Source organism: Nanorana parkeri, unplaced genomic scaffold (assembly GCF_000935625.1).
Source record: "Nanorana parkeri isolate BGI_ZX_2015 unplaced genomic scaffold, ASM93562v1 scaffold1778, whole genome shotgun sequence".
In the NCBI taxonomy this organism is placed as follows: domain Eukaryota; kingdom Metazoa; phylum Chordata; class Amphibia; order Anura; family Dicroglossidae; genus Nanorana; species Nanorana parkeri.
In genome coordinates, this window is record NW_017308046.1 from 84,211 (window position 1) to 103,088 (window position 18,878).

The following is an 18,878-nucleotide window of genomic DNA, read 5'->3' on the forward strand; positions in this document are numbered from 1 at the left end:
ATATTGTTCCTAGAGTCGCCACTGATGGCACCCCTTCCAGGGCACTAGGTGATTAAAAAGGGCCCAATACCTGTAAGCATCTGGCACCAATGAATTAGGGATTCCTCTTTTTTGGTGACCCTTCTCCATGCTGAAAGGCATGAGGGCTGGTATCAGTATGGCAGGCACTGCACACTCACTCTCTCCTCAGTAGACAAAATAGAGAACTGCCAAATGAACTCCTCAGACTGAAGTCTTTTTCTACCCACAACCACTACCAGGGGTAGACCTCAGAATGTTTCTGTAAAAATCTGGAAACATCCTGAACTCCTATAGGAAAAACATTTCACCACATTTCACCACCTTTTTCCTAACACCCTCTTACCTATATGAAGATTAATAACAAAAGGTTTTTCAAATTGCTGTGAAGTGGGAACAGGAGAATAGACAATATATAAACTAGCCTTTCTTAACCAGGGTCCCTTGGAACCTTAGGAATACTACAGAGTTTGCTTGGAGTTTCCTGAGTAATGGGCAGAATGATCTCCTCCCTGAAAGTGCCTGTTCCAGCCTCATCCTCACTTGACAAAGCAAACGGCATGGATATTGTATGATTTCTTGTTTCATCTGCCAGGTAAGTAACTACTGACATCAATGCTCTTTTTAGCTGTTAAGAACAGGGCGGGGGGCATTCTTCCCACTGATTCCCAATGTAACAAAGTACTCTTCCCACTTACTAACAATGTACATGGCATGTTTTCACTGATCACAAATGCATCCTATTTACTTATGTAACATGTCATGTTAACAAATGTACAATTTCAAATCTTAAAATTAAGAACATTTAGGGAATCTGTATAAATTAAAAATGTTTCTGCTTTTTTAAATGCCCAGATCAAGGTTAGCAGTTATGGCATGTGTCAGTTAACTTGACAATAACTTTTTTTTTTAATAACAGCAGGTACAAAACCTAGGAACACACAGTTGTATATTCCAAGTCGTCTGCTGCAATGGGTTTTTTTTTAATGTAAATTATTTTTACTAAATTTTTACATTATAACAAACAACAAAAAACAAGGTAATAGCACCAACACAGTGCCACAACAACAACGCAATACCATAAAGAAGCATACAATACATAACATAAGACATAAGTACAATACAATACAAAATAACACATATTACGATCATAGCCCCCCCAACCCCCAGACTTTCACAAGAGCAGCATAAAACACTAATACGCCCCACCTTAACAGTCTCCCACACAGGATGGCATTACCAAAACGACCCCCCCATATAGGCATACCAATGGAGAGAGATCACCTACCCCTGGAAGGGCATAGAGCCCAGATAGGTGAGTAGTAGAAGGCACATATCACAGGAAAGTGCTCAAACGTAAACTCAGGAAGGCTAGTAACAGGCTCTTGTATGTAAGGGACTGTTACTCAGAGACCGTGTGAAAAAAGTCCAGCCACAATGACCAAACTTTCTTAAAATTGCTAATTCTACCTCTACTGGCATAGGTAGCTTTATAAAAAGGTAAGGAGACATTAAACAACAATTTCCAAGCTGCCAACGTGGGTGCCACAGGTTTTTCATAGCATAAAATAACAAAAAGGTCAGGAGTGTTCTGGATCCTATAGAAGGAGCTAAACCGTCAACAAGGCCCAAAATGTAGACCGCTAGGTCCATAGGAATAGGGATACCGGACACCGAGGAGACTACCTTCACAAAATCCTTCAAGTAGTCCTGTATCACAGAACAAGTCCAGACAACGTGAAGAAGGCTGGCAGGTTCATATGGGTATCTCCAGCACCTAGAGGACACGGAGGAACTCATGGCAGTAAGCCTGGCAGGCGTGAAATACGCACAATTAACAATTTTGGACTGAATCATCTGATCTTGAGCAGATATCAAAATGGCCAAAGGGCTACCCCACATTTTCTCCATGTCCTCCGAGTCTAGAGTAGGACAGTCGATTTGCCAAGCCCACCGGCACCCCTCCACTAATGTTATTTCCCAGAAAGAGAGCAAATTATAGATGGTCGATAAAGGCTTACACAAATTATCATCTCTAAGCAGGAGTTCTACCAACTCCAACTGCAGATCCAGGAGATCCTTGAAGAAAAGCTTAGCGAAAGAAGCCAGATCTGGGCCCTCCACCCCATCAGGTAAGCCCACTACACGAACATTGTTGCAACGCAATGTTTTTGGCATCCTCCGACCGTGCGGTCAGCAACTTTACCGAGCGTTGCAGGCTCTGGAGAGTTCGAGTATCTTCCAGAGTCCCCAAACCAGACTCCACAGTGGTAATGCGACCCCGAATCTTATCCAGGTCCTGCCATATGAGAACACATTCAATGGCCAGGTTATCGATCTTAGACATCAGGGTAGTATTACTAGCCTCTATGGCATCTAGGATAGCATCTGTAGAATCCTGTGATGCATGTGTCTGGAAGAGGTCCTGAGAGCTGGGTTCAGGTTCCATATCCCACCACACGGCAGTCTGTGTAGCAGCAGACATGAGAGAGGCAGAGCGTGCAGCCAAGATGGCGCCGTTCCACATGACAGTGAAACGCACCTGTAGTAGGCTGAGTCCGAAGTGGATCTTAGGCTGAGGATAAGGCGAAGACATGGTCAGGCAAGCAGGGTCGGCAACAGTCTGGCAGCAAGGTACAAAGTTGGGATCCAGAAGAGTAGTCGGGAGGCGGGCAGAGGTCTTGACACGATCGGGCAGCAAGGTACAAAATCGGCAGGCAGAAGAATAGTCAGGAAACAGGCAAGGGTCAATGTGTAAATCCAGCACACGAGGGGGGGCACGGCTTGGCGCATGGCGGAGTGAGACGTGTCTCGGACCGTCTCCCGCTATACAGGGCTATTAACTGCAGCAACAGCAGAGACTCTCACACCACAAAGCCAATGTGGTGTGATACATAGATCACTTTTTCGTCCGTTCTTCCTCTTCAGCCTCTGGGCCTGATGCACCACGAGGATCCAAGATGGCGCCGACGGGACGATCGCCAGCCAGCTCTGATGATGCTCGGCAAGAGCAGGTGAGCCTGCCGCAGCACTCCCCTTCCCCTACTGATGCAAGGGCTCTGTCCACAGGGTCAAGGAGTATATCCCAAGCCTCTCTTAATTCACAAGAGGGCTGGGCTATGGAATCTTACATTAAGGCTATGCCTACTAAACAGGACACTGAATCCTGTTTTCAGCGACTTGAGCACACATATAAACAAGAAATGGTCACATTAAAAAAGGATTCAAGTGCTAGATTGGAAGATATTGAACAGACCACATCTGATCTGCACGCCCGTGTGACGCTTCACGATACTACACTGCAGGAACACACTGTGCTAATACATAAATTCATCTAGAATCAGGATGACCAGGAAAACAGAAACCGCCGCAACAATATACGAATCTGCGGCCTTCATGAGTCAATCGAATCCAAGGATCTTGAATCTGCTGCAATTGTGATCTTTAACCAACTTCTAAATAAACCTAAGGATACTCCTGTGGAGCTAGACAGAATCCACCGGACACTGGGCATCAGACGCCCAGACCACGCTGATCCTAGAGATGTAATTTGCTGTGTACACTTCTTCAAAATTAAAGAAGAGATAATGCGTGCTGCCCGCACCCAGGGTGCCATTTTATTTAATGATCACCAGGTCTCCTTACTGCCTGATCTCTCTGGCCACACGCTTACCCTACGCAGAGCTCTGAAACCCCTGCTGGAGGAATTATGCCGCCGCAACATCAAATACCGCTGGGGGTTTCCCTTTCAATTGATCGTCTCTCATGAGGGTAAGATGGCTGTGTTCCGCTCGCTGGGGGACCTTCTGACCTTCTTAGGTAAACTGGAACTTCCGCAGGTGGCTTTACCCGACTGGCCTCTGAAACCGACCCTCCCTGGCTTCATCACTCCGTCTCCGTGGCAGAAGGTCTCCAAAAAATCTTCTGGTCGGGCTTCCGCCTTTGCCTCTCCAAACACCTGAACTACCCTTACAGAAGGCCCTGAACGCTCTCATTGGTTGGCCTTCACCTGCCCTTGGTGCACACGTGGATGGACACCCCCTGGTGTTATTCCTCCAGACTGACTCATTTGTCTCATCCCGGCCACACAACTTCTACCTCTATGTTACACCCTGAAGAGCTCCTGTTCTACAAGCTGATTGTCGTTGCCTCTTTATGATTCGAAGATGCTGCGATGTGGTTTCAAGTTATTAACCTTTCCCCCTTTTTTTTTTCTCCCCCCTTATACGCTGCTGCTGTTCATACTCTTGTTTATGGTCACCCTTATACTACTTTGCATAACCTGCATTACACTGTTGTATTTTCGTTTATTATTGTAATATTCTACTCTAGAAGTTGTAACATTTGACCTTTTGAATTTGAATGTTCTTGCCCTATAGCGGGAGAGGCCATATGTGTCTTCCACGTTACCCCCACTTACAGGTGAAACTCGAATAATTAGAATATCGTGCAAAGTTCATTTATTTCACTAATGCAACTTAAAAGGTGAAACTAATATATGAGATAGACTCATTACATGCAAAGCAAGATAATTCAAGCCGTGATTTGTGATGATTATGGCTTACAGCTCATGAAAACCCCAAGAACCCCAAATCCACAACCTCAAAAAAGTAGATTATTACATGAAATCAATAAAACAAGGATTGTACATAGAACAATATCGGACCTCTGATAAGTACAAGCATGCATATGTACTCAGTACTTGGTTTGGGCCCCTTTTGCAGCACTTACTGCAATTACTTTTGCACGATATTCTAATTATTCCAGTTTCACCTGTAGGTCATCAGTGAGTGTTTCACTGACCGCATTCATACTGTTAGATTTATTAGATGTATGCATTATTGCATTTCTCTTTTTTCTCCAATAGATGGAGCCCTTACCTGTGTCTATTTGGTTCTTCTCTTCCTCTGCTCTCTCCTTTTTTATCTCTTCCTCGCTTTCTCTTCTCTTGTCTGTTCTTCTTTTCTCTCTCTGACGCTGGGAGGCTTACTCAAATCCAAGACCCTCTGTTTGAGCCACCATGACGACTACACCTCACATGTCGTGTGCCTCACTAAATGTTAGAGGTTTTAACACACCCCAAAAACGCAGCCAGGTGTTTTACCATTTTCACAAACGCAAAGTTGGCGTTCTGTTAGTACAGGAAACGCTTTTCAGAAGTGACGCTGTCTCTAACTGGCCAACCAAATACTTTTCCACTTGGTTTCATAGTATCAACCCCTCTTCAAAATCCAAAAGAGTGGCTATAGCTCTACCCAAATCCCTTCATCCTGAGATCTTGCATCAGAAATCTGACCCTAGAGGCAGGTACCTCTTCCTGAAAATTAAGCTTTGTGACACAGTGTATACTTTGGCTAATGTTTATTTTCCCAAACAGAACCAGCTGAACTTCCTTGCATCTCTCACCTCTGACCAGGAGAGTTTCGGACACACCAACCTGATCCTGGGCGGAGACTTCAACGTGCCATTGGTTCCCAGTCTGGACTCCTCTTCTGATAAGTCCTCTTTAACCCCTTCATCCCATTCCAAATTTAAACACTTAATACATCAACTTAGACTGATAGATGTATGGCGTGTCCTGCACCCTTCAGAGAAAGATTACACCTATTTCTCACCGACACATAACTCGTTCAGTAGACTGGATTACTTCTTTGTCTCCGAATCCCTCTTAGAGAGCTCCTACTATAGATCTGTGTCTCTGGTCGGATTACGCCCCCATCTTTTTCACCGCAGGTGGCCCCTTTCATAGTCGGACGCCCTTTTCCTGGCGCCTTAATGATACTCTACTTCAGGACTCAGTCTGTCGCGATGATATCGATGCACCATAAGTGATTTTGTCTTGAATCATGCCTCTGACTCCACCCATCCATTAACTCAGTGGGCTGCCCTGAAGTGTGTTATTTGCGTTGTCTGTATTAAGCATGGCTCTAGGCTTAAAAAAGCGCGTTCTTTGCGCATCACAGAATTACTAACCTCTATAGCTACTTTGGAGAACCTGCACATAGCCGACTCTCTCCCCTCTACATTTGTAAAACTCTCCAATGCTCGCCGGGAATTGCTTTCCATGTTAGACGCTCAGTCTCGTATTGCCAGGGATAAAGCCTGTAAAATGCGTTATGAATCCGCTAATAAATGTGGACGCCATCTCGCCAGGACCCTACATCCTAGATCCCGGGTACATTTATTCCTTTCCTCTCAACCCGTCATTCTGCCAGGGTTCATACCACCACTGGCATAACTGACGAGTTCCATCACTATTACTCAACGCTCTATAATCTCCCTGCCTAACTTCCTTCACCCTCACTTAGCGACCCAGTAGAATCAAAAGTGGCTTATATTGACTGCACTGCTCTCCCCTCTTTGGACTCTTCCACGATACATGCCATGGACTCTCCTTTCTCTTCAGAGGAAATTGATCTGGCCATTCGCTCTCTCAAACCTGGAAAATGTCCAGGTCCAGATGGATATTCTCCACGATTTTTTAAGACATTTGCTGATCTTCTTGCTCCTATACTAACTCGCACTTTCAACCGATTTCGCTCCTTAACGTTGACCTCAAATTATTCTCTAAAGTTCTTGTCTCTCTTCTTCCCTGCCCTCCATCATTAACGCTAAACAGGTGGGGTCTGTTCCTGGCCGCGAAGCCAGGGACAATACTACTAAGACGTTCCACTTAATCTCTCATGTTCAAAAGTCTAAAACTCCTTCCTGCCTTCTGTCTATAGACGCTGAAAAAGCCTTTGATAGGGTTGACTGGCACTTTCTACATCTCTCTTTGCTCCAAATAGGCCCTAACATCGTCTCCAAGATTATGTCCCTTTACTCGTCCCCGACGGCTCGAATTATGGTAAATGGTTCGCTTTCTCAACCTTTTTCCATATCGATGCCCCCTTTCGCCCCTCCTATATGTGATTGTGATGGAACATCTGGCGCAAGCTATTCGATCCAACCCTGACATCAAGGGCATCCTAACGCCCTTGTTCCATCATAAAATGTCATTGTATGCAGATGACTTGCTCCTATATATCACACAGCCACATTAGTATTCCTGCGTTAATACAGGAATTTAGAATATTTGGCCTGTTTAGTAACTTCAAAGTCATCATGTCCAAATCTATGGCTCTTAATCTGACTGTCCCCCTCCTCTTTGGCACTTCTGAAACACAACTTTGCCTTCCGATGGCGAGAAAAATACATCACGTATTTGGGGACCTCTATCCCCTCTGACTTATCGGCCCTTTTTGCTTTGAACTATACCCCTTTCCTCAGCTCCCTACGGGATTATCTCGATTCATACCGGTCCTGTAATATGTCCTGGTTCGGTAAACTTGATACGCTAAAGATGCACTTACTCCCTAAATTACTATATATTTTTCAAACTGTTCCCGTCCTGCCTCCTGGGCGTTTTTTTAAGACACTTAGAACACTTGCGATCTGATTCATCTGACACCTGGGCTATTCTTGTGTCCGCTTCAGAACCCTATGGAGACACAAAAGTAGGGGAGGCGTGGGCCAGCCTGACTTTGAACTTCATCATAGCGCAACTCTCCTATCCCCGCATTCCCTCCACTGATGCACGTGCCAAATCATCCCTATTGATCGAACAGGATCTTTACCCGCTTGACCTTAGAGTTCTTCCCTGGGCATCTTCCCTTGCTGCGGGGGTCCCATCCCTGCCCTCCCCTCTTACACTTGCTACGCTGCGAGTCTGGCGCACTCTACGAGACAAACATAAGCTGTCTACTATACCTAGTCCGTTGACCCCCTTATTTGATAACCCTGATCTACCCGTGAGTATTGCGATCACTTCTATTGGAGGTGATGTTAGAAGGGATTGGCCAATGGCTAGAGACTTCATTGCTCCATCTAATGGACATTATGTGCCCAGTGAGCGTGACTCCTCTGCTATTCCGGCTCATTGGCTCTTGGATTGCAACTATCCAGCTTCTGTAAAGACGTATCTGACTCGAGGCAAATTCAGAGACCCTTGACCCAATTTGAACACATGATTGCTTCTTAGGAACCGAGACCCCATACACTATCTGTGCTCTATGGGATGTTGAGGGAGGACTTACAGTTACCAACACTTGCTTTCCAAACTCATTGGAGTAATGATCTTGCAAGAGAGTTGACGGATGCGTACTGGGATACTGTTTACTATTTCACCCATAAAGCTTCTGTCTCCTCTTATGCTCAGGAAAAAAATTATAAAATTGTGACTAGATGGTATAAAGATCCAGTCTCTGTTCGCCGAATCTTTCCTAATTCCTCAGATACATGTTGGAGATGCAAGGCGGTAAGTGGCACTTATTTACATATATGATGGGATTGCCCTATGATAGCCTCCTATTGGCAGAAAATATTTGACATATATAATCACATTTATGGAGATCCCTTCACCTGAAATTGCCCTTTTGTCACTCCTACCAGGTTCTAGAAAAGCACAGAAATCTATTCTGCTTAAACATTTTCTGGCTGCAGCCCGCCAAGTAATCCCGATTTTGTGGAAAAAGGCTGTCACTCCCCCACTATCCCTCTGGGTCAGTTATGTCAACGACATTATGCGGATGGAAGAACTGCTTGCCTCCGATACAGATAGCCTTTCCAAATTCACGACCCAGTGGGGGCTGTGGCTGCATTTTTCGGCCTCTACTGCGCTCCTTGCGTTCTTGTAATTTGTCTGGCCTCCGACTGCTCATTACATGATATGCCTGGCTACCTAGCTGCTATGATACCCATATCAATCTCAATATCTTGTCAATATCCTCCCAGGGTGCCCTTCTACCCTTCCCCCTTTCTCTTTACCTTTTCTACTGCCTTTCGTTTTTTCCTCCCTTTTTTTCTGATTCTTTGGATCTCTCTCCTCTCTTTCTTGGATACTTTTGTATACACACGCATTTAGATCAGTTATTGAACTTCGTGCATGGAATGCCCATGCTTTTCTCTGTTTGGTCATAACTAAACTGCCTTCTGTATCCCACGGAATACACACGTTACCTCATAACGGAGTTACGGGATACAGTCCTGTTGTGTTTATTTTTATGTACCTTACTCAGATCATTTCAAATGCGCACTGTTTGTTCGATAATACTTTAATCTCAGTGCATGTCTACACTTGTTACTGGACCAGCGCCTAAAGTTTTTATACACATGCTGTTTATACTTCCTGTGTATTTCAATAAACCTGATTCAACTCTAAATCCAGCACACGACACAGAGGTAGCTCACACGGGAACCTAACCCAAATCAACAAACTCAGAGCACAGGAAGTGTCTGGTAGCCTGAGATAATTGCAGATCTTCTACAGCTGGTTGGCAAGTGGAGCCAAAGTGTCCATAAGGAGAGGTGCTGAATACAAACAACCTGCAGCAGAAACCAAGTCCTTCCAGTGGCTGAATGGCTAAGTCTGTGCACTTCTGCGCCAGAGACCCAGGTTCAAACACCGAACAGGAGCTGATCAGACAGGTACGTGACAGGCAGAAGCAGAGCAATGATTCCTATTGCTCGGCTGGTAATGCTCCGATTTCCATTTAGAAGTCATCAGGAGTTAGCCCCACAAGCACCGTACCCCTGCCAACCATCGGGCAGACTGGAAAGCAGGATTAACAAACAGATGAGGAGAGCCGTTGAGAGACATGCCCGCTCACATCCCAGCCATGCCCCCCTCTGCTGCAATGGTTAATTAAAGTTCTCACAGGAAGGAGCATTTTACATTTGGACTTATAAAGTCATATTGTGGTCATAAAAAAGGCACTGCCCCGCTGCAGGGCGATTTTCCTCATGGGTATGACATCAATTTGCTAATAAAAATAAAATTTGCTAATGTGATCACCTCTGATAGTGTGACCTCTCAATCCAGAATGACAAAAAGGTCAGTAAAGAGTGGTACTATTAGTGCTATTACAGCATTGAAAGTGACACTAAACTATGGAATTCAATCTTAAAAATACATTCAAGTACCTTAACTATTTAAAACAAATGTAGCCTATTTGTGCATCACTTAGCTGTTGATCCTCAAATCATCTGTGAATTGGTGCTGACACTGTCCTTCCTTCGTTAGGGGGGCTACTTTTTTTCCTCATGGTCCCTGTGTGTGTTGTAAAGTAGACACCACTGCCACTTTCAATTTAAATTCAATACATTTGTTACATGAGGCTAAAGTGATTGGATAGCAGTAGAATGCCTGCATTAATCAACTGAACAATATTATACAGACTTTTGAAGTATGCACATATAGATAGAAGTTTGTCAAGATCAGGTTTTGATCCTTAATCACTTGTACAAAACCTTCTATGCACATCTTTCCTGGTTTTTATCTGGTAGCTTCTCCATCTCTTAAACCATGCAGGCTTACTTTGTTGTGACATCAGTTACCTGGTATCTGGTAGCTTCTCCATCTCTTTGCCTGTGTCTCCACCTTGCTCTGGTGTGCCTCTGTACATACCTCAATCTTTCTCCTCTCTATGCCGCCTTCCCAACCCTTTTGCCTTTACTATGCCTGAAGGTATTTAATAGTATCCTCCTATTAGTGCTGATGCAGACTAACAAATGCTTGATCTTGAATCTACAATTCAAGCTTTTGCCTTGTACCACAGTTACCTTTCTACCTTGCTCATCTCAGAACCTTTTTACCATACACCTATTATCTCACTGGTTTACTACCTTACCTTTAGTATCTTGTTCCCTTATTAGCTTGCATTTTGTGTTTCACTGTCTTGTCTGCACCTTGTATGTTGCTAAATTGTTGCACTGTTAGCACCCTAATAATTTGTTTATTTCACTGTGCTACATTACAATGCAGGCTTACTTTGCTATGACATCAGTTACCGTTCTGATGCATCCGCCATCTATGTTCTTTGCTACTCTCCCTTGTGCCAATTACCTCTACATTCCTTAAACTCTAGCACTGAAACTTGTTTTCCCAGACTCTCTTATTCGTCCTATGTGTTTCCTATCAATCTGTAGCTTTCATAAGCAAAGCCAAAGTACTTAACCAGCAGATCTGTTGATCATGATGGATTGCACCAACCACTAAATGAAACTCATAGCAAATGCACAATGAGAATAGAAATATTGTAATCATTCTAGTGAACCCAAACTCCGAAACTTTTTTGTCTCTTGAGAGGTATTTTTTTTCAAACCACCATCAGATATTTGAAGTCATTTACCCATTGACTGCCAAAGAGGTATATCATACATCATAGCGGTCATATGTTGCCAATGATATATGGAATGTGTCATATAAATGAAAAAGTTAAAAGGAGGTTATGGATGCAAATATTTCAGTTTAAATAAGTGACTTGCCTGTAAAGTGTACAATTGATTCTGGCAGCTACAAGGCACGTGATCACTTCTACAAACAGATACCCATGTTAACTTACCGCTTGCACCTGTTCCAAGTCCTCCTCTGGCTGGCCCCACAGTATTTTGCGAAATTCCAGATGGTCTGTTTCCAATCTCCATCTGCTGTACCCAGGAAATACATTAAGGGTCTAGTTAAGACACTTCTGTGGAAATCCTGACTGGGGCAAATGGGGCACTATACTAAACTGGAAACCAGACTGCGAGCTGTGATAACAGGTAAATAGGACAAGATCCTTATCCATTTTTACTGTGACTGCATTCAATGGAAATACTCTATCATTGGTCCTTGATTTTTGAAGTAGTACGGATATTGGTGACCCCTCTGGATTACTGAACAGGGCTGATGGAAAGAGCTGATCATTTGGTACCCAATAAGACCTATTCCTTTGAATACGGAGTTTGCATATGCCTAAAAACATATCTTTGAGGACCACCACTGAATAAGGGGAGACTATGTGCAAGTTGTATCAGAGCTCATTACATACCCTCCTTCCAATATAGATTCCATCTGAGTTACAGCAAATTGTGACTTCTATTCTCTGTGGTCACCCTCCTGGAAAGTTTCAGTTTCACAAACATAAAGGGTATTGATGCTTTTATTATATTGACTGTGGAGTTACATTAAGCTCTATTTATTTATTTCTTCCGCATTCTTCAGAAGAAGTAGAACCTTGGTTCATAACACATGTTGAGATTTCACTTTAGCCCCATCATTGATGAATATTGAAAACCTGCTATAGTATGATTATATTGATACTTCTATATAATCTATATAAATGATGGTGTTTATGTGGTGGTATCCATAGCTATATTAATTATAATAGGCACCAGCCTTTTTATGGTTTTAATATGATTTGTTAAAAAATTGTTTAATTTGTGAAAACATATCTTTATGAACGTTCCATAATCTTTTGTTTAATTTTTCTGGTGTATTTAATGTCTTATGAATAATGGTATACCCCTATAATGGGGCAATGTATAGAATCCATGCATTATTAATCAGTATTACCTCTCACCTCCTGTCTGTAGTGTCAGAGAAGGGGCTTGTTAGAGCATACCAAATAAATACCACATATTCACACACACAAAATGTGTTAGTCAGGTGTTGAGAACTAAACCTTGCAAGGCGTTTTATTAAGCTTTAGTGCAAAATCTTACCTTCCCCGTTCTTTAAAAAAAAGTGTCCTTTGTCTAATTAAGTCCTTTCTCAGAGAAGATCTGCCTTTGTTATTAGCTCCTTAGAGCCTATTCCTCCTACTAGAGAATATAACCAGAGGTTTCTGTATTTGGGATTATATTTTGCTAGTAACTGGGATGAGATATACTACATTAACTATGCTCCTGTTATAGACTTGGTGTGCAAACTTTTAAAGGAACTGGAAGAGCTCTCTTTATTGCTTAGTGGGTGAGTGATTTGATCAAATCTAAAATCTTGCAAAGACCGATGTACTTGTTTCAATCTTTGCCTCTCCTAATCCAAGGATTTATTGAGATTGAATAACGGGATTAGACATTTCTCATGGAGAGGAAAAAAATAATAGAATAAATGTATCAGTATTAAATTAAAAGACAGATTGGATGGGGGCTCCCACTTATTACATTCTATAATATGGCCGTGTTGATGAGAACTGCTTTAGTCTATCTCTTAAAATAATAGTTTTATTGACTTGGAGTTGAAGCACCAGTTAGTTGAGAGGTTTTCTTGGGCATTTTTTTTGCACTAAAAACAAAAACAAATGCCCCTGGAATATTTTGGATTGCCTTTTTTTTTTAGAGATACTCTAAAGTTTTGGAAGTTCTTTTGGAAATATTTAGAGTGTAAGTTTGAACTGCCTTTTAGGGGGAACCCAAGGTTTATATCATGATTAATTCATAAAATGTTTTGATAAATGGGAAAAATTAGGTTACTACTCACTGAAAAAGTGCTTGGATGACAAAGGAGAGGGTATTACTTTTGGAAAAAAAAATACAAATAGTACGGACAGCGCTCTCGGATTGGACCTGGAGAGGTGTATTTTGTGGCCCTAGATAGCATGCAGCCCTGAGAACCAGGAGGAGTACCTGTAAATGTGAAAAACAAAAGAGAGAAACAAGAGGGCGCAAAACTAGGTCAGCTAACTACCTGGATCGAACATATCAGGGAAGGTGACAGGAACAATCAATATATATGTATAATGTACTTACTTATGTGGGTCGGGGAACCAGATGTGAACCGGTCTATGAGGAGGATCAGGATGTCCAGAATGTATGTTGAATGGCGGCTGATGTGTTGCCTGGCGCTGCTCGTCCCAAGGGGGAGAGAGAAGGGGAGAGGAGGAAGGTGGACAGGAGGCAGGTGACGGAACGAGGATATGGTCTGTCTTCCTGACACAACAATGAGGGATTTGAGCAGCGTACAAGAAAGGAGTCTGGCTGTGCTGCTGTGGCCGCAGCTGTCGATGGTGCGGCTCAGTCTAGGAGTGGACCGGTGCTTAGCAGTGTGCCCGAGAGGTTGCTTAGGGGTGTGCCGGAGCCGTAATAACAGCAATGGAAGGGAGCCGGCAGGGAAGTCAGGAGGTCCTCGATCCTTTTTGAGCTTGAGAAAGAGGTGTCATTTCTCGAAACGCGTTGCTCTTTATCCTTACCCACGACAGTCACTGACCCGACCTTTCGCCACCCTGCTGACTTCCCTGCCAATCTTTATCCCACTCTAACATGGGAAGAAACAAGCCTCAAAGTGCATCTCGATTTTCTTCTTCGGCTCATAAGTCGCAAGCTCCCTCTTCAATCAAATAATACTTTGAACACCCCGATCGAACAGATGGAGCTCCACGAGGCAAGATGGTGCCGACCTCAGACACAGACCCGCGGCCCACTACATCTTATTCGCACTTGTCTTCAGACTCTGCACAGAGAGACTCCCCTTCGAGTTCCCCATCCTCCTGCTCCGTCTACTTACCTGCTTCGGATGCATGCTGAGCTCTGACTTTCCCTCCCCAGTCATCTGTGACAGATCCGGGTCAGGACGGACAGGCGAGTGACTGGCCTACACGTGGCGGCACCTCAGCATGGTCCTCATTCAGCTTACCACATAACGCCACTCTCACCCCTCTGTGTGTCTCGCTAACTCCCCCAACTTCTCCTGCCACTCAGAAAGGTCGGGGAGGTGACATGTCCACCGGTCTTCAGGATGGGGACTTTTCTCCACAAACTTTTCTCCCTCCAGGGGAAAAGTCTAGGCCACAATGCACCTCTAGATCCCGGTACTCGAGCGCTTGTCGCACCCAAACTTCTGCAATTCCACTGGTGTCCTCTTCTTTGTCTGAATCTACTATGATTTCTGTAGATACGGATACAGAGATCCCTGGTCCTTTGCAGACACCTCAAAAGCAAATCTGCATTGGATGACCGTTTGCTATCCTCTTCTGAAGCGGAGGAGGAAGAGTACGCTTCTTGGCGGGAATGCATTAACCACTTCCAGCGAGTTCACGTAAATGTGCATCCTCTGCTGGAAGTGGCTATACCAAGAACACGGATGTTGCTGCAGCCGTTTTCTTGGTACTGTTTTAAACAGCAGACGATTGCTGTTTAAATACAAGCAATCCGGCGCCTATACAGGCACTGTATCGCTTGTATGGTGCGGCGCCGTGTGTCCCCCGGTGCCGCCGGTGCTGCCGTCATGTGAGCCCGGGACTGGCGTGGAGGGTCTCTCTTGACAGATCAGAGGAGAAATCCATGGCTAGATCACTGGACCCGGAAGTGATGTGCATTACATCACTTCCGGTGTCACTGGGCACATTCTCTGGCTCCTAGAGCCAGAAGAAGAAGCTAATGAAGCATATCTCTGCTTCCTCAGCTTTTTTGGGGCCCCTAGGTGACATTAGGGGTCTTGGAGACCCTTGATGTCTCCATAAAGAGGACCTGTCACATCCTTTTTGCTATCACATAGAGGGTTTGTTAGCCCCCCTATGTGATGACAATAACGTTAAGTGGAAAAAAAATAGGAAAAAAAAATTAAAGTTGCAAAAAAAAATTAAAGTCACACATGAAAAAGAATTTTTAAAAAACAAAAAAAGTTCATGTCTCCATAAAGGGGACCCGTCACATTATATTTGCTATTACATAGGGAGATTGTTAGCCCCCTATGCAATAGCAATAAAGCTGAGTGTAAAAAATAAAAATTGTAAAAATTAAAGTAACAAAATAAAAATGCAAAAAAAAAGTTTTTAAGTCCTCCGCCCGCACATACAATGAAATCGCACGTCTGATGCGCCTATGTGCAAAAACAAAAAATTGTGCCACACGTTACATATTGTCACGAGCGCCAGAGTGTGAGCAATAATTCTAGGCCCATCAATCACTAGTAACACTAAACTGATGAGCGGTAAAAGAGTTTAAAGCGCTGCCTGTGGGAAATTTTAGTTATTGTAGTTTTTTTGCGGTTTCACGGACGCATGCAATTTTAAGGCTTGACATATTTGGTATCTATTTACCAGGTGTGACCCCGTCTCTTATATTGTACCAAAAGATTTGGCATTATATTCTGTTTCTGTGCACTAAATTAAATTTTAGTGTATTTTATTCTAAAAATAGTGTTTGATAAACATTTTTGCAAATACCGTGCAACATAAAAAATTGCAACTATCATCTTTTTATTCTACAGGGCATCTGCTTTCAGAAAATATATCATTGTTTTGGGGTCTGAAGCTGTTTTCTAGACATAAATTCTTATTTTATCATGTGTGTGCAAATGTAAGAAATTGCTCCGGGCAGCAAGTGGTTAAACATATCCCGACAAAACGAGATATTCGTCTTCTAATTTAAGAAGTTTGGGACACATGCAAAGCAGAAATACAGGTTCTACACAATGATTTTCAACACTTGACTTAACGTGTGGAGGATATAGACGGGGAAATGCAGACCACTAAACAAGACCTTTACCATCTTCAGTCTCAATATGTAGGCATTTCTTTGTTGTATCTGAAAATCTATTAAATAAAAAAAAATGTGGTGACATATACACTTGGAACAATTGTATTCTTAGCCAGCCACAGGGAAAGAGATGGGAACTTATGTGTTATATTGTTAATAATATTACCGTATATATACTCGAGTATAAGCCGTCCCGAATATAAGCCGAGGTACCTAATTTTACCACAAAAAACTGGGAAAAAGTATTGACCCGAATATAAGCCGAGGGAAATGAGGCAGCTAACTAAAATAATAGATTTGAAAATGGATGGTAGAAAGGTTACCTTGAATATGTAACATTTTGTAACAGACCTCAAAATTTTTGATAGTGGAGTTTTGTGAGTTTTTTTTCATAAGGCACTAGGCTTTGTGAAAAAAAAGTTTGAAAGTTGTTGAGCCAACTGTGAAGATACATTTCCAGTGTTTCAGTTGCTTGGATAGGGTACCCTCATTTTATGTATTTTGTGTATCTATCTGTTGATTATTTATTAAGTTTACTAGACTTGTTATAAATACATGTTATATTATAAAAGCTCCTTAGAGTTTCAATGCTTTAATGAGTAAAGGATCTGCATCCCTTCAACCACTTAGAGTTTTAGAAGGCATCTTGGTAAAATGAAACTCATATTGTATGTAATACCTCCTCAGCAGCAAACCAATTATATACGCATGAAGGAATATAAGGCTGTTCTATATACAAATCACAATACAAAATGCTCCTAGTTTGCCCTATAGCAAAGAAGTAGAATTATTTTTTTGGTCAGTTTTATAGAAAAATTGCTGGCTGCAGATTTAAAAAATTGAAAAGTTATATAATTTATTTGAACTACTGTGGAGTTTTATTTAATGACCTCTTTGCACTACACACATTAGTTATTTGCACACACAAGGCTTCATAATAATTTTAGTAGCATAATTTAAGTAAAATGCTAAATACATTAAATAAAGATAGACTTTTACAAGATGTTAGAGAGTAATATCTTTTTAAAAACTAGATTTGTATACACTTGATATGTTACCTTGCATTTTGTTAGAATTTCTAGCAAAGGAAAAATGCATGGACATTAGAAAGTTCATTGACTTTAGTAGGGCACATTCATACTGGCACATTTAAGAGGTACACTGAGAAAAAAAAGCCTACATGCTGATTTTGGTGCACTGACCTGCAGTTTCCTGCTCAATAGTCAATGGTCAATCAATTAAATAAACCATTCAAAATGCATGTAAAACAGTTTTACTATGCTGCATGTGTTGAATTAATGCAAGCTAAAATACACTACTGGATGCCAAAAAAAATCTAGTGAAATTGTTATTTCTGCAGCATTTTTTCTGTGATCCAAATGTTCTTCTGGTGGGAAGGGACACTTCAGTGGAAGCAGTTCAAAGGGTACTAGAGCCATGACAACATGCCCAGTGAATGTGGAAGTGTATACTGAGCCTTTCAGCTCAGTTTATGCTTAGCCACTCAACACTTGGATGCGGAGCTTTGCATGACTTTAATTTGTCAGAATTGTTACCCAGGATCAAGCATGCAGCTGATTCTGAATGAAAACTGCTCAAACTGGCATAGTGTAAACACACACAATATTATATTTAAGATGTTGAATATATGTAAAATACATTACCTCTTTGTTCCACTTCTATAGTAGGAGATGCAGAAAAAAAAGAGAGAGAGAGAAAACAAAATTATTCTTCAATTGACTGCACAACTAAAAAAATTATGCTAAACTTGCAATGTGTTTAATTGCACTTCATTTCAAATGTGTACATTACCCAAACCTAACAACTGTGTAAATCATGCCTTAAAAATGTGGAAAAGGGCATTAAGATTTACCTAATGAATTAAGAATCACATCTCTAAATGTGTCAAGTAATAAAAGATTCATGTGGCAGATTTTTTTTATGCAGATTACCAATGCTGTGCATAAAATCTACATACATATACAAAGTGTTAAAAATGGAGACATTTAACTTTCTGCCAACTCCATAACAGTGCAACTTTTAAAAGCTCTGTCTGGAAGAAATAATGTTGAGAGAACTGACAGGAAGCTTTTTTTTACTGAATAAGGGCCCATTCACACCACATCCAGATTACCTCCAGACCAGACCAGACTGTTTCCAGACCCAAAATGCATCCCAATGTATCCCTATGCTATTTCTGCCTCTGTTCCAACCAGCGTAGTCCGTTGGAATGCACTGGAACGCATAAAAACGCATGGAATGCACTGGAACGCACCTGTAAGACCATTTTAAGCTAGAAAAAAAATCCAATCACAACAAAATCACAGTAAAAATGCAATGCTCTATGTTTCAGATCTGGTCCGGAAAATGGTGTGAACCCAGCCTAAATCAGAACAACAAACTCTTAAGTAACAACATTTAGTTACATGAATTGACATGCATGAAGCAAAACATAAAAAGACAAACAGAATGATCTGATATGTTCTGATATTACAATATAATGTACATTCAGCATTTAAAAATAGGTCATCCGTCAAAAAAAAGTTGATAACAGTCACTGGGAAGAAACCTACCTGATCATAATC

General features: G+C 42.1%; 1 protein-coding gene across 1 annotated transcript in view; it reads right to left on the reverse strand.

The window, feature by feature from the left end:
* The window catches only part of LOC108799652 (adhesion G protein-coupled receptor L3-like), a gene marked incomplete at its 3' end in the record, with an annotated part of 189,610 nt that overhangs the window by 83,116 nt on the left and 87,616 nt on the right, over positions 1 to 18,878 (reverse strand). Inside the window, exon 6 of the mRNA XM_018571547.1 lies at positions 17,958 to 17,972. Coding sequence (XP_018427049.1) covers positions 17,958 to 17,972 — 15 coding nt within the window. The remainder of the gene's footprint in view (positions 1 to 17,957; positions 17,973 to 18,878) is intronic.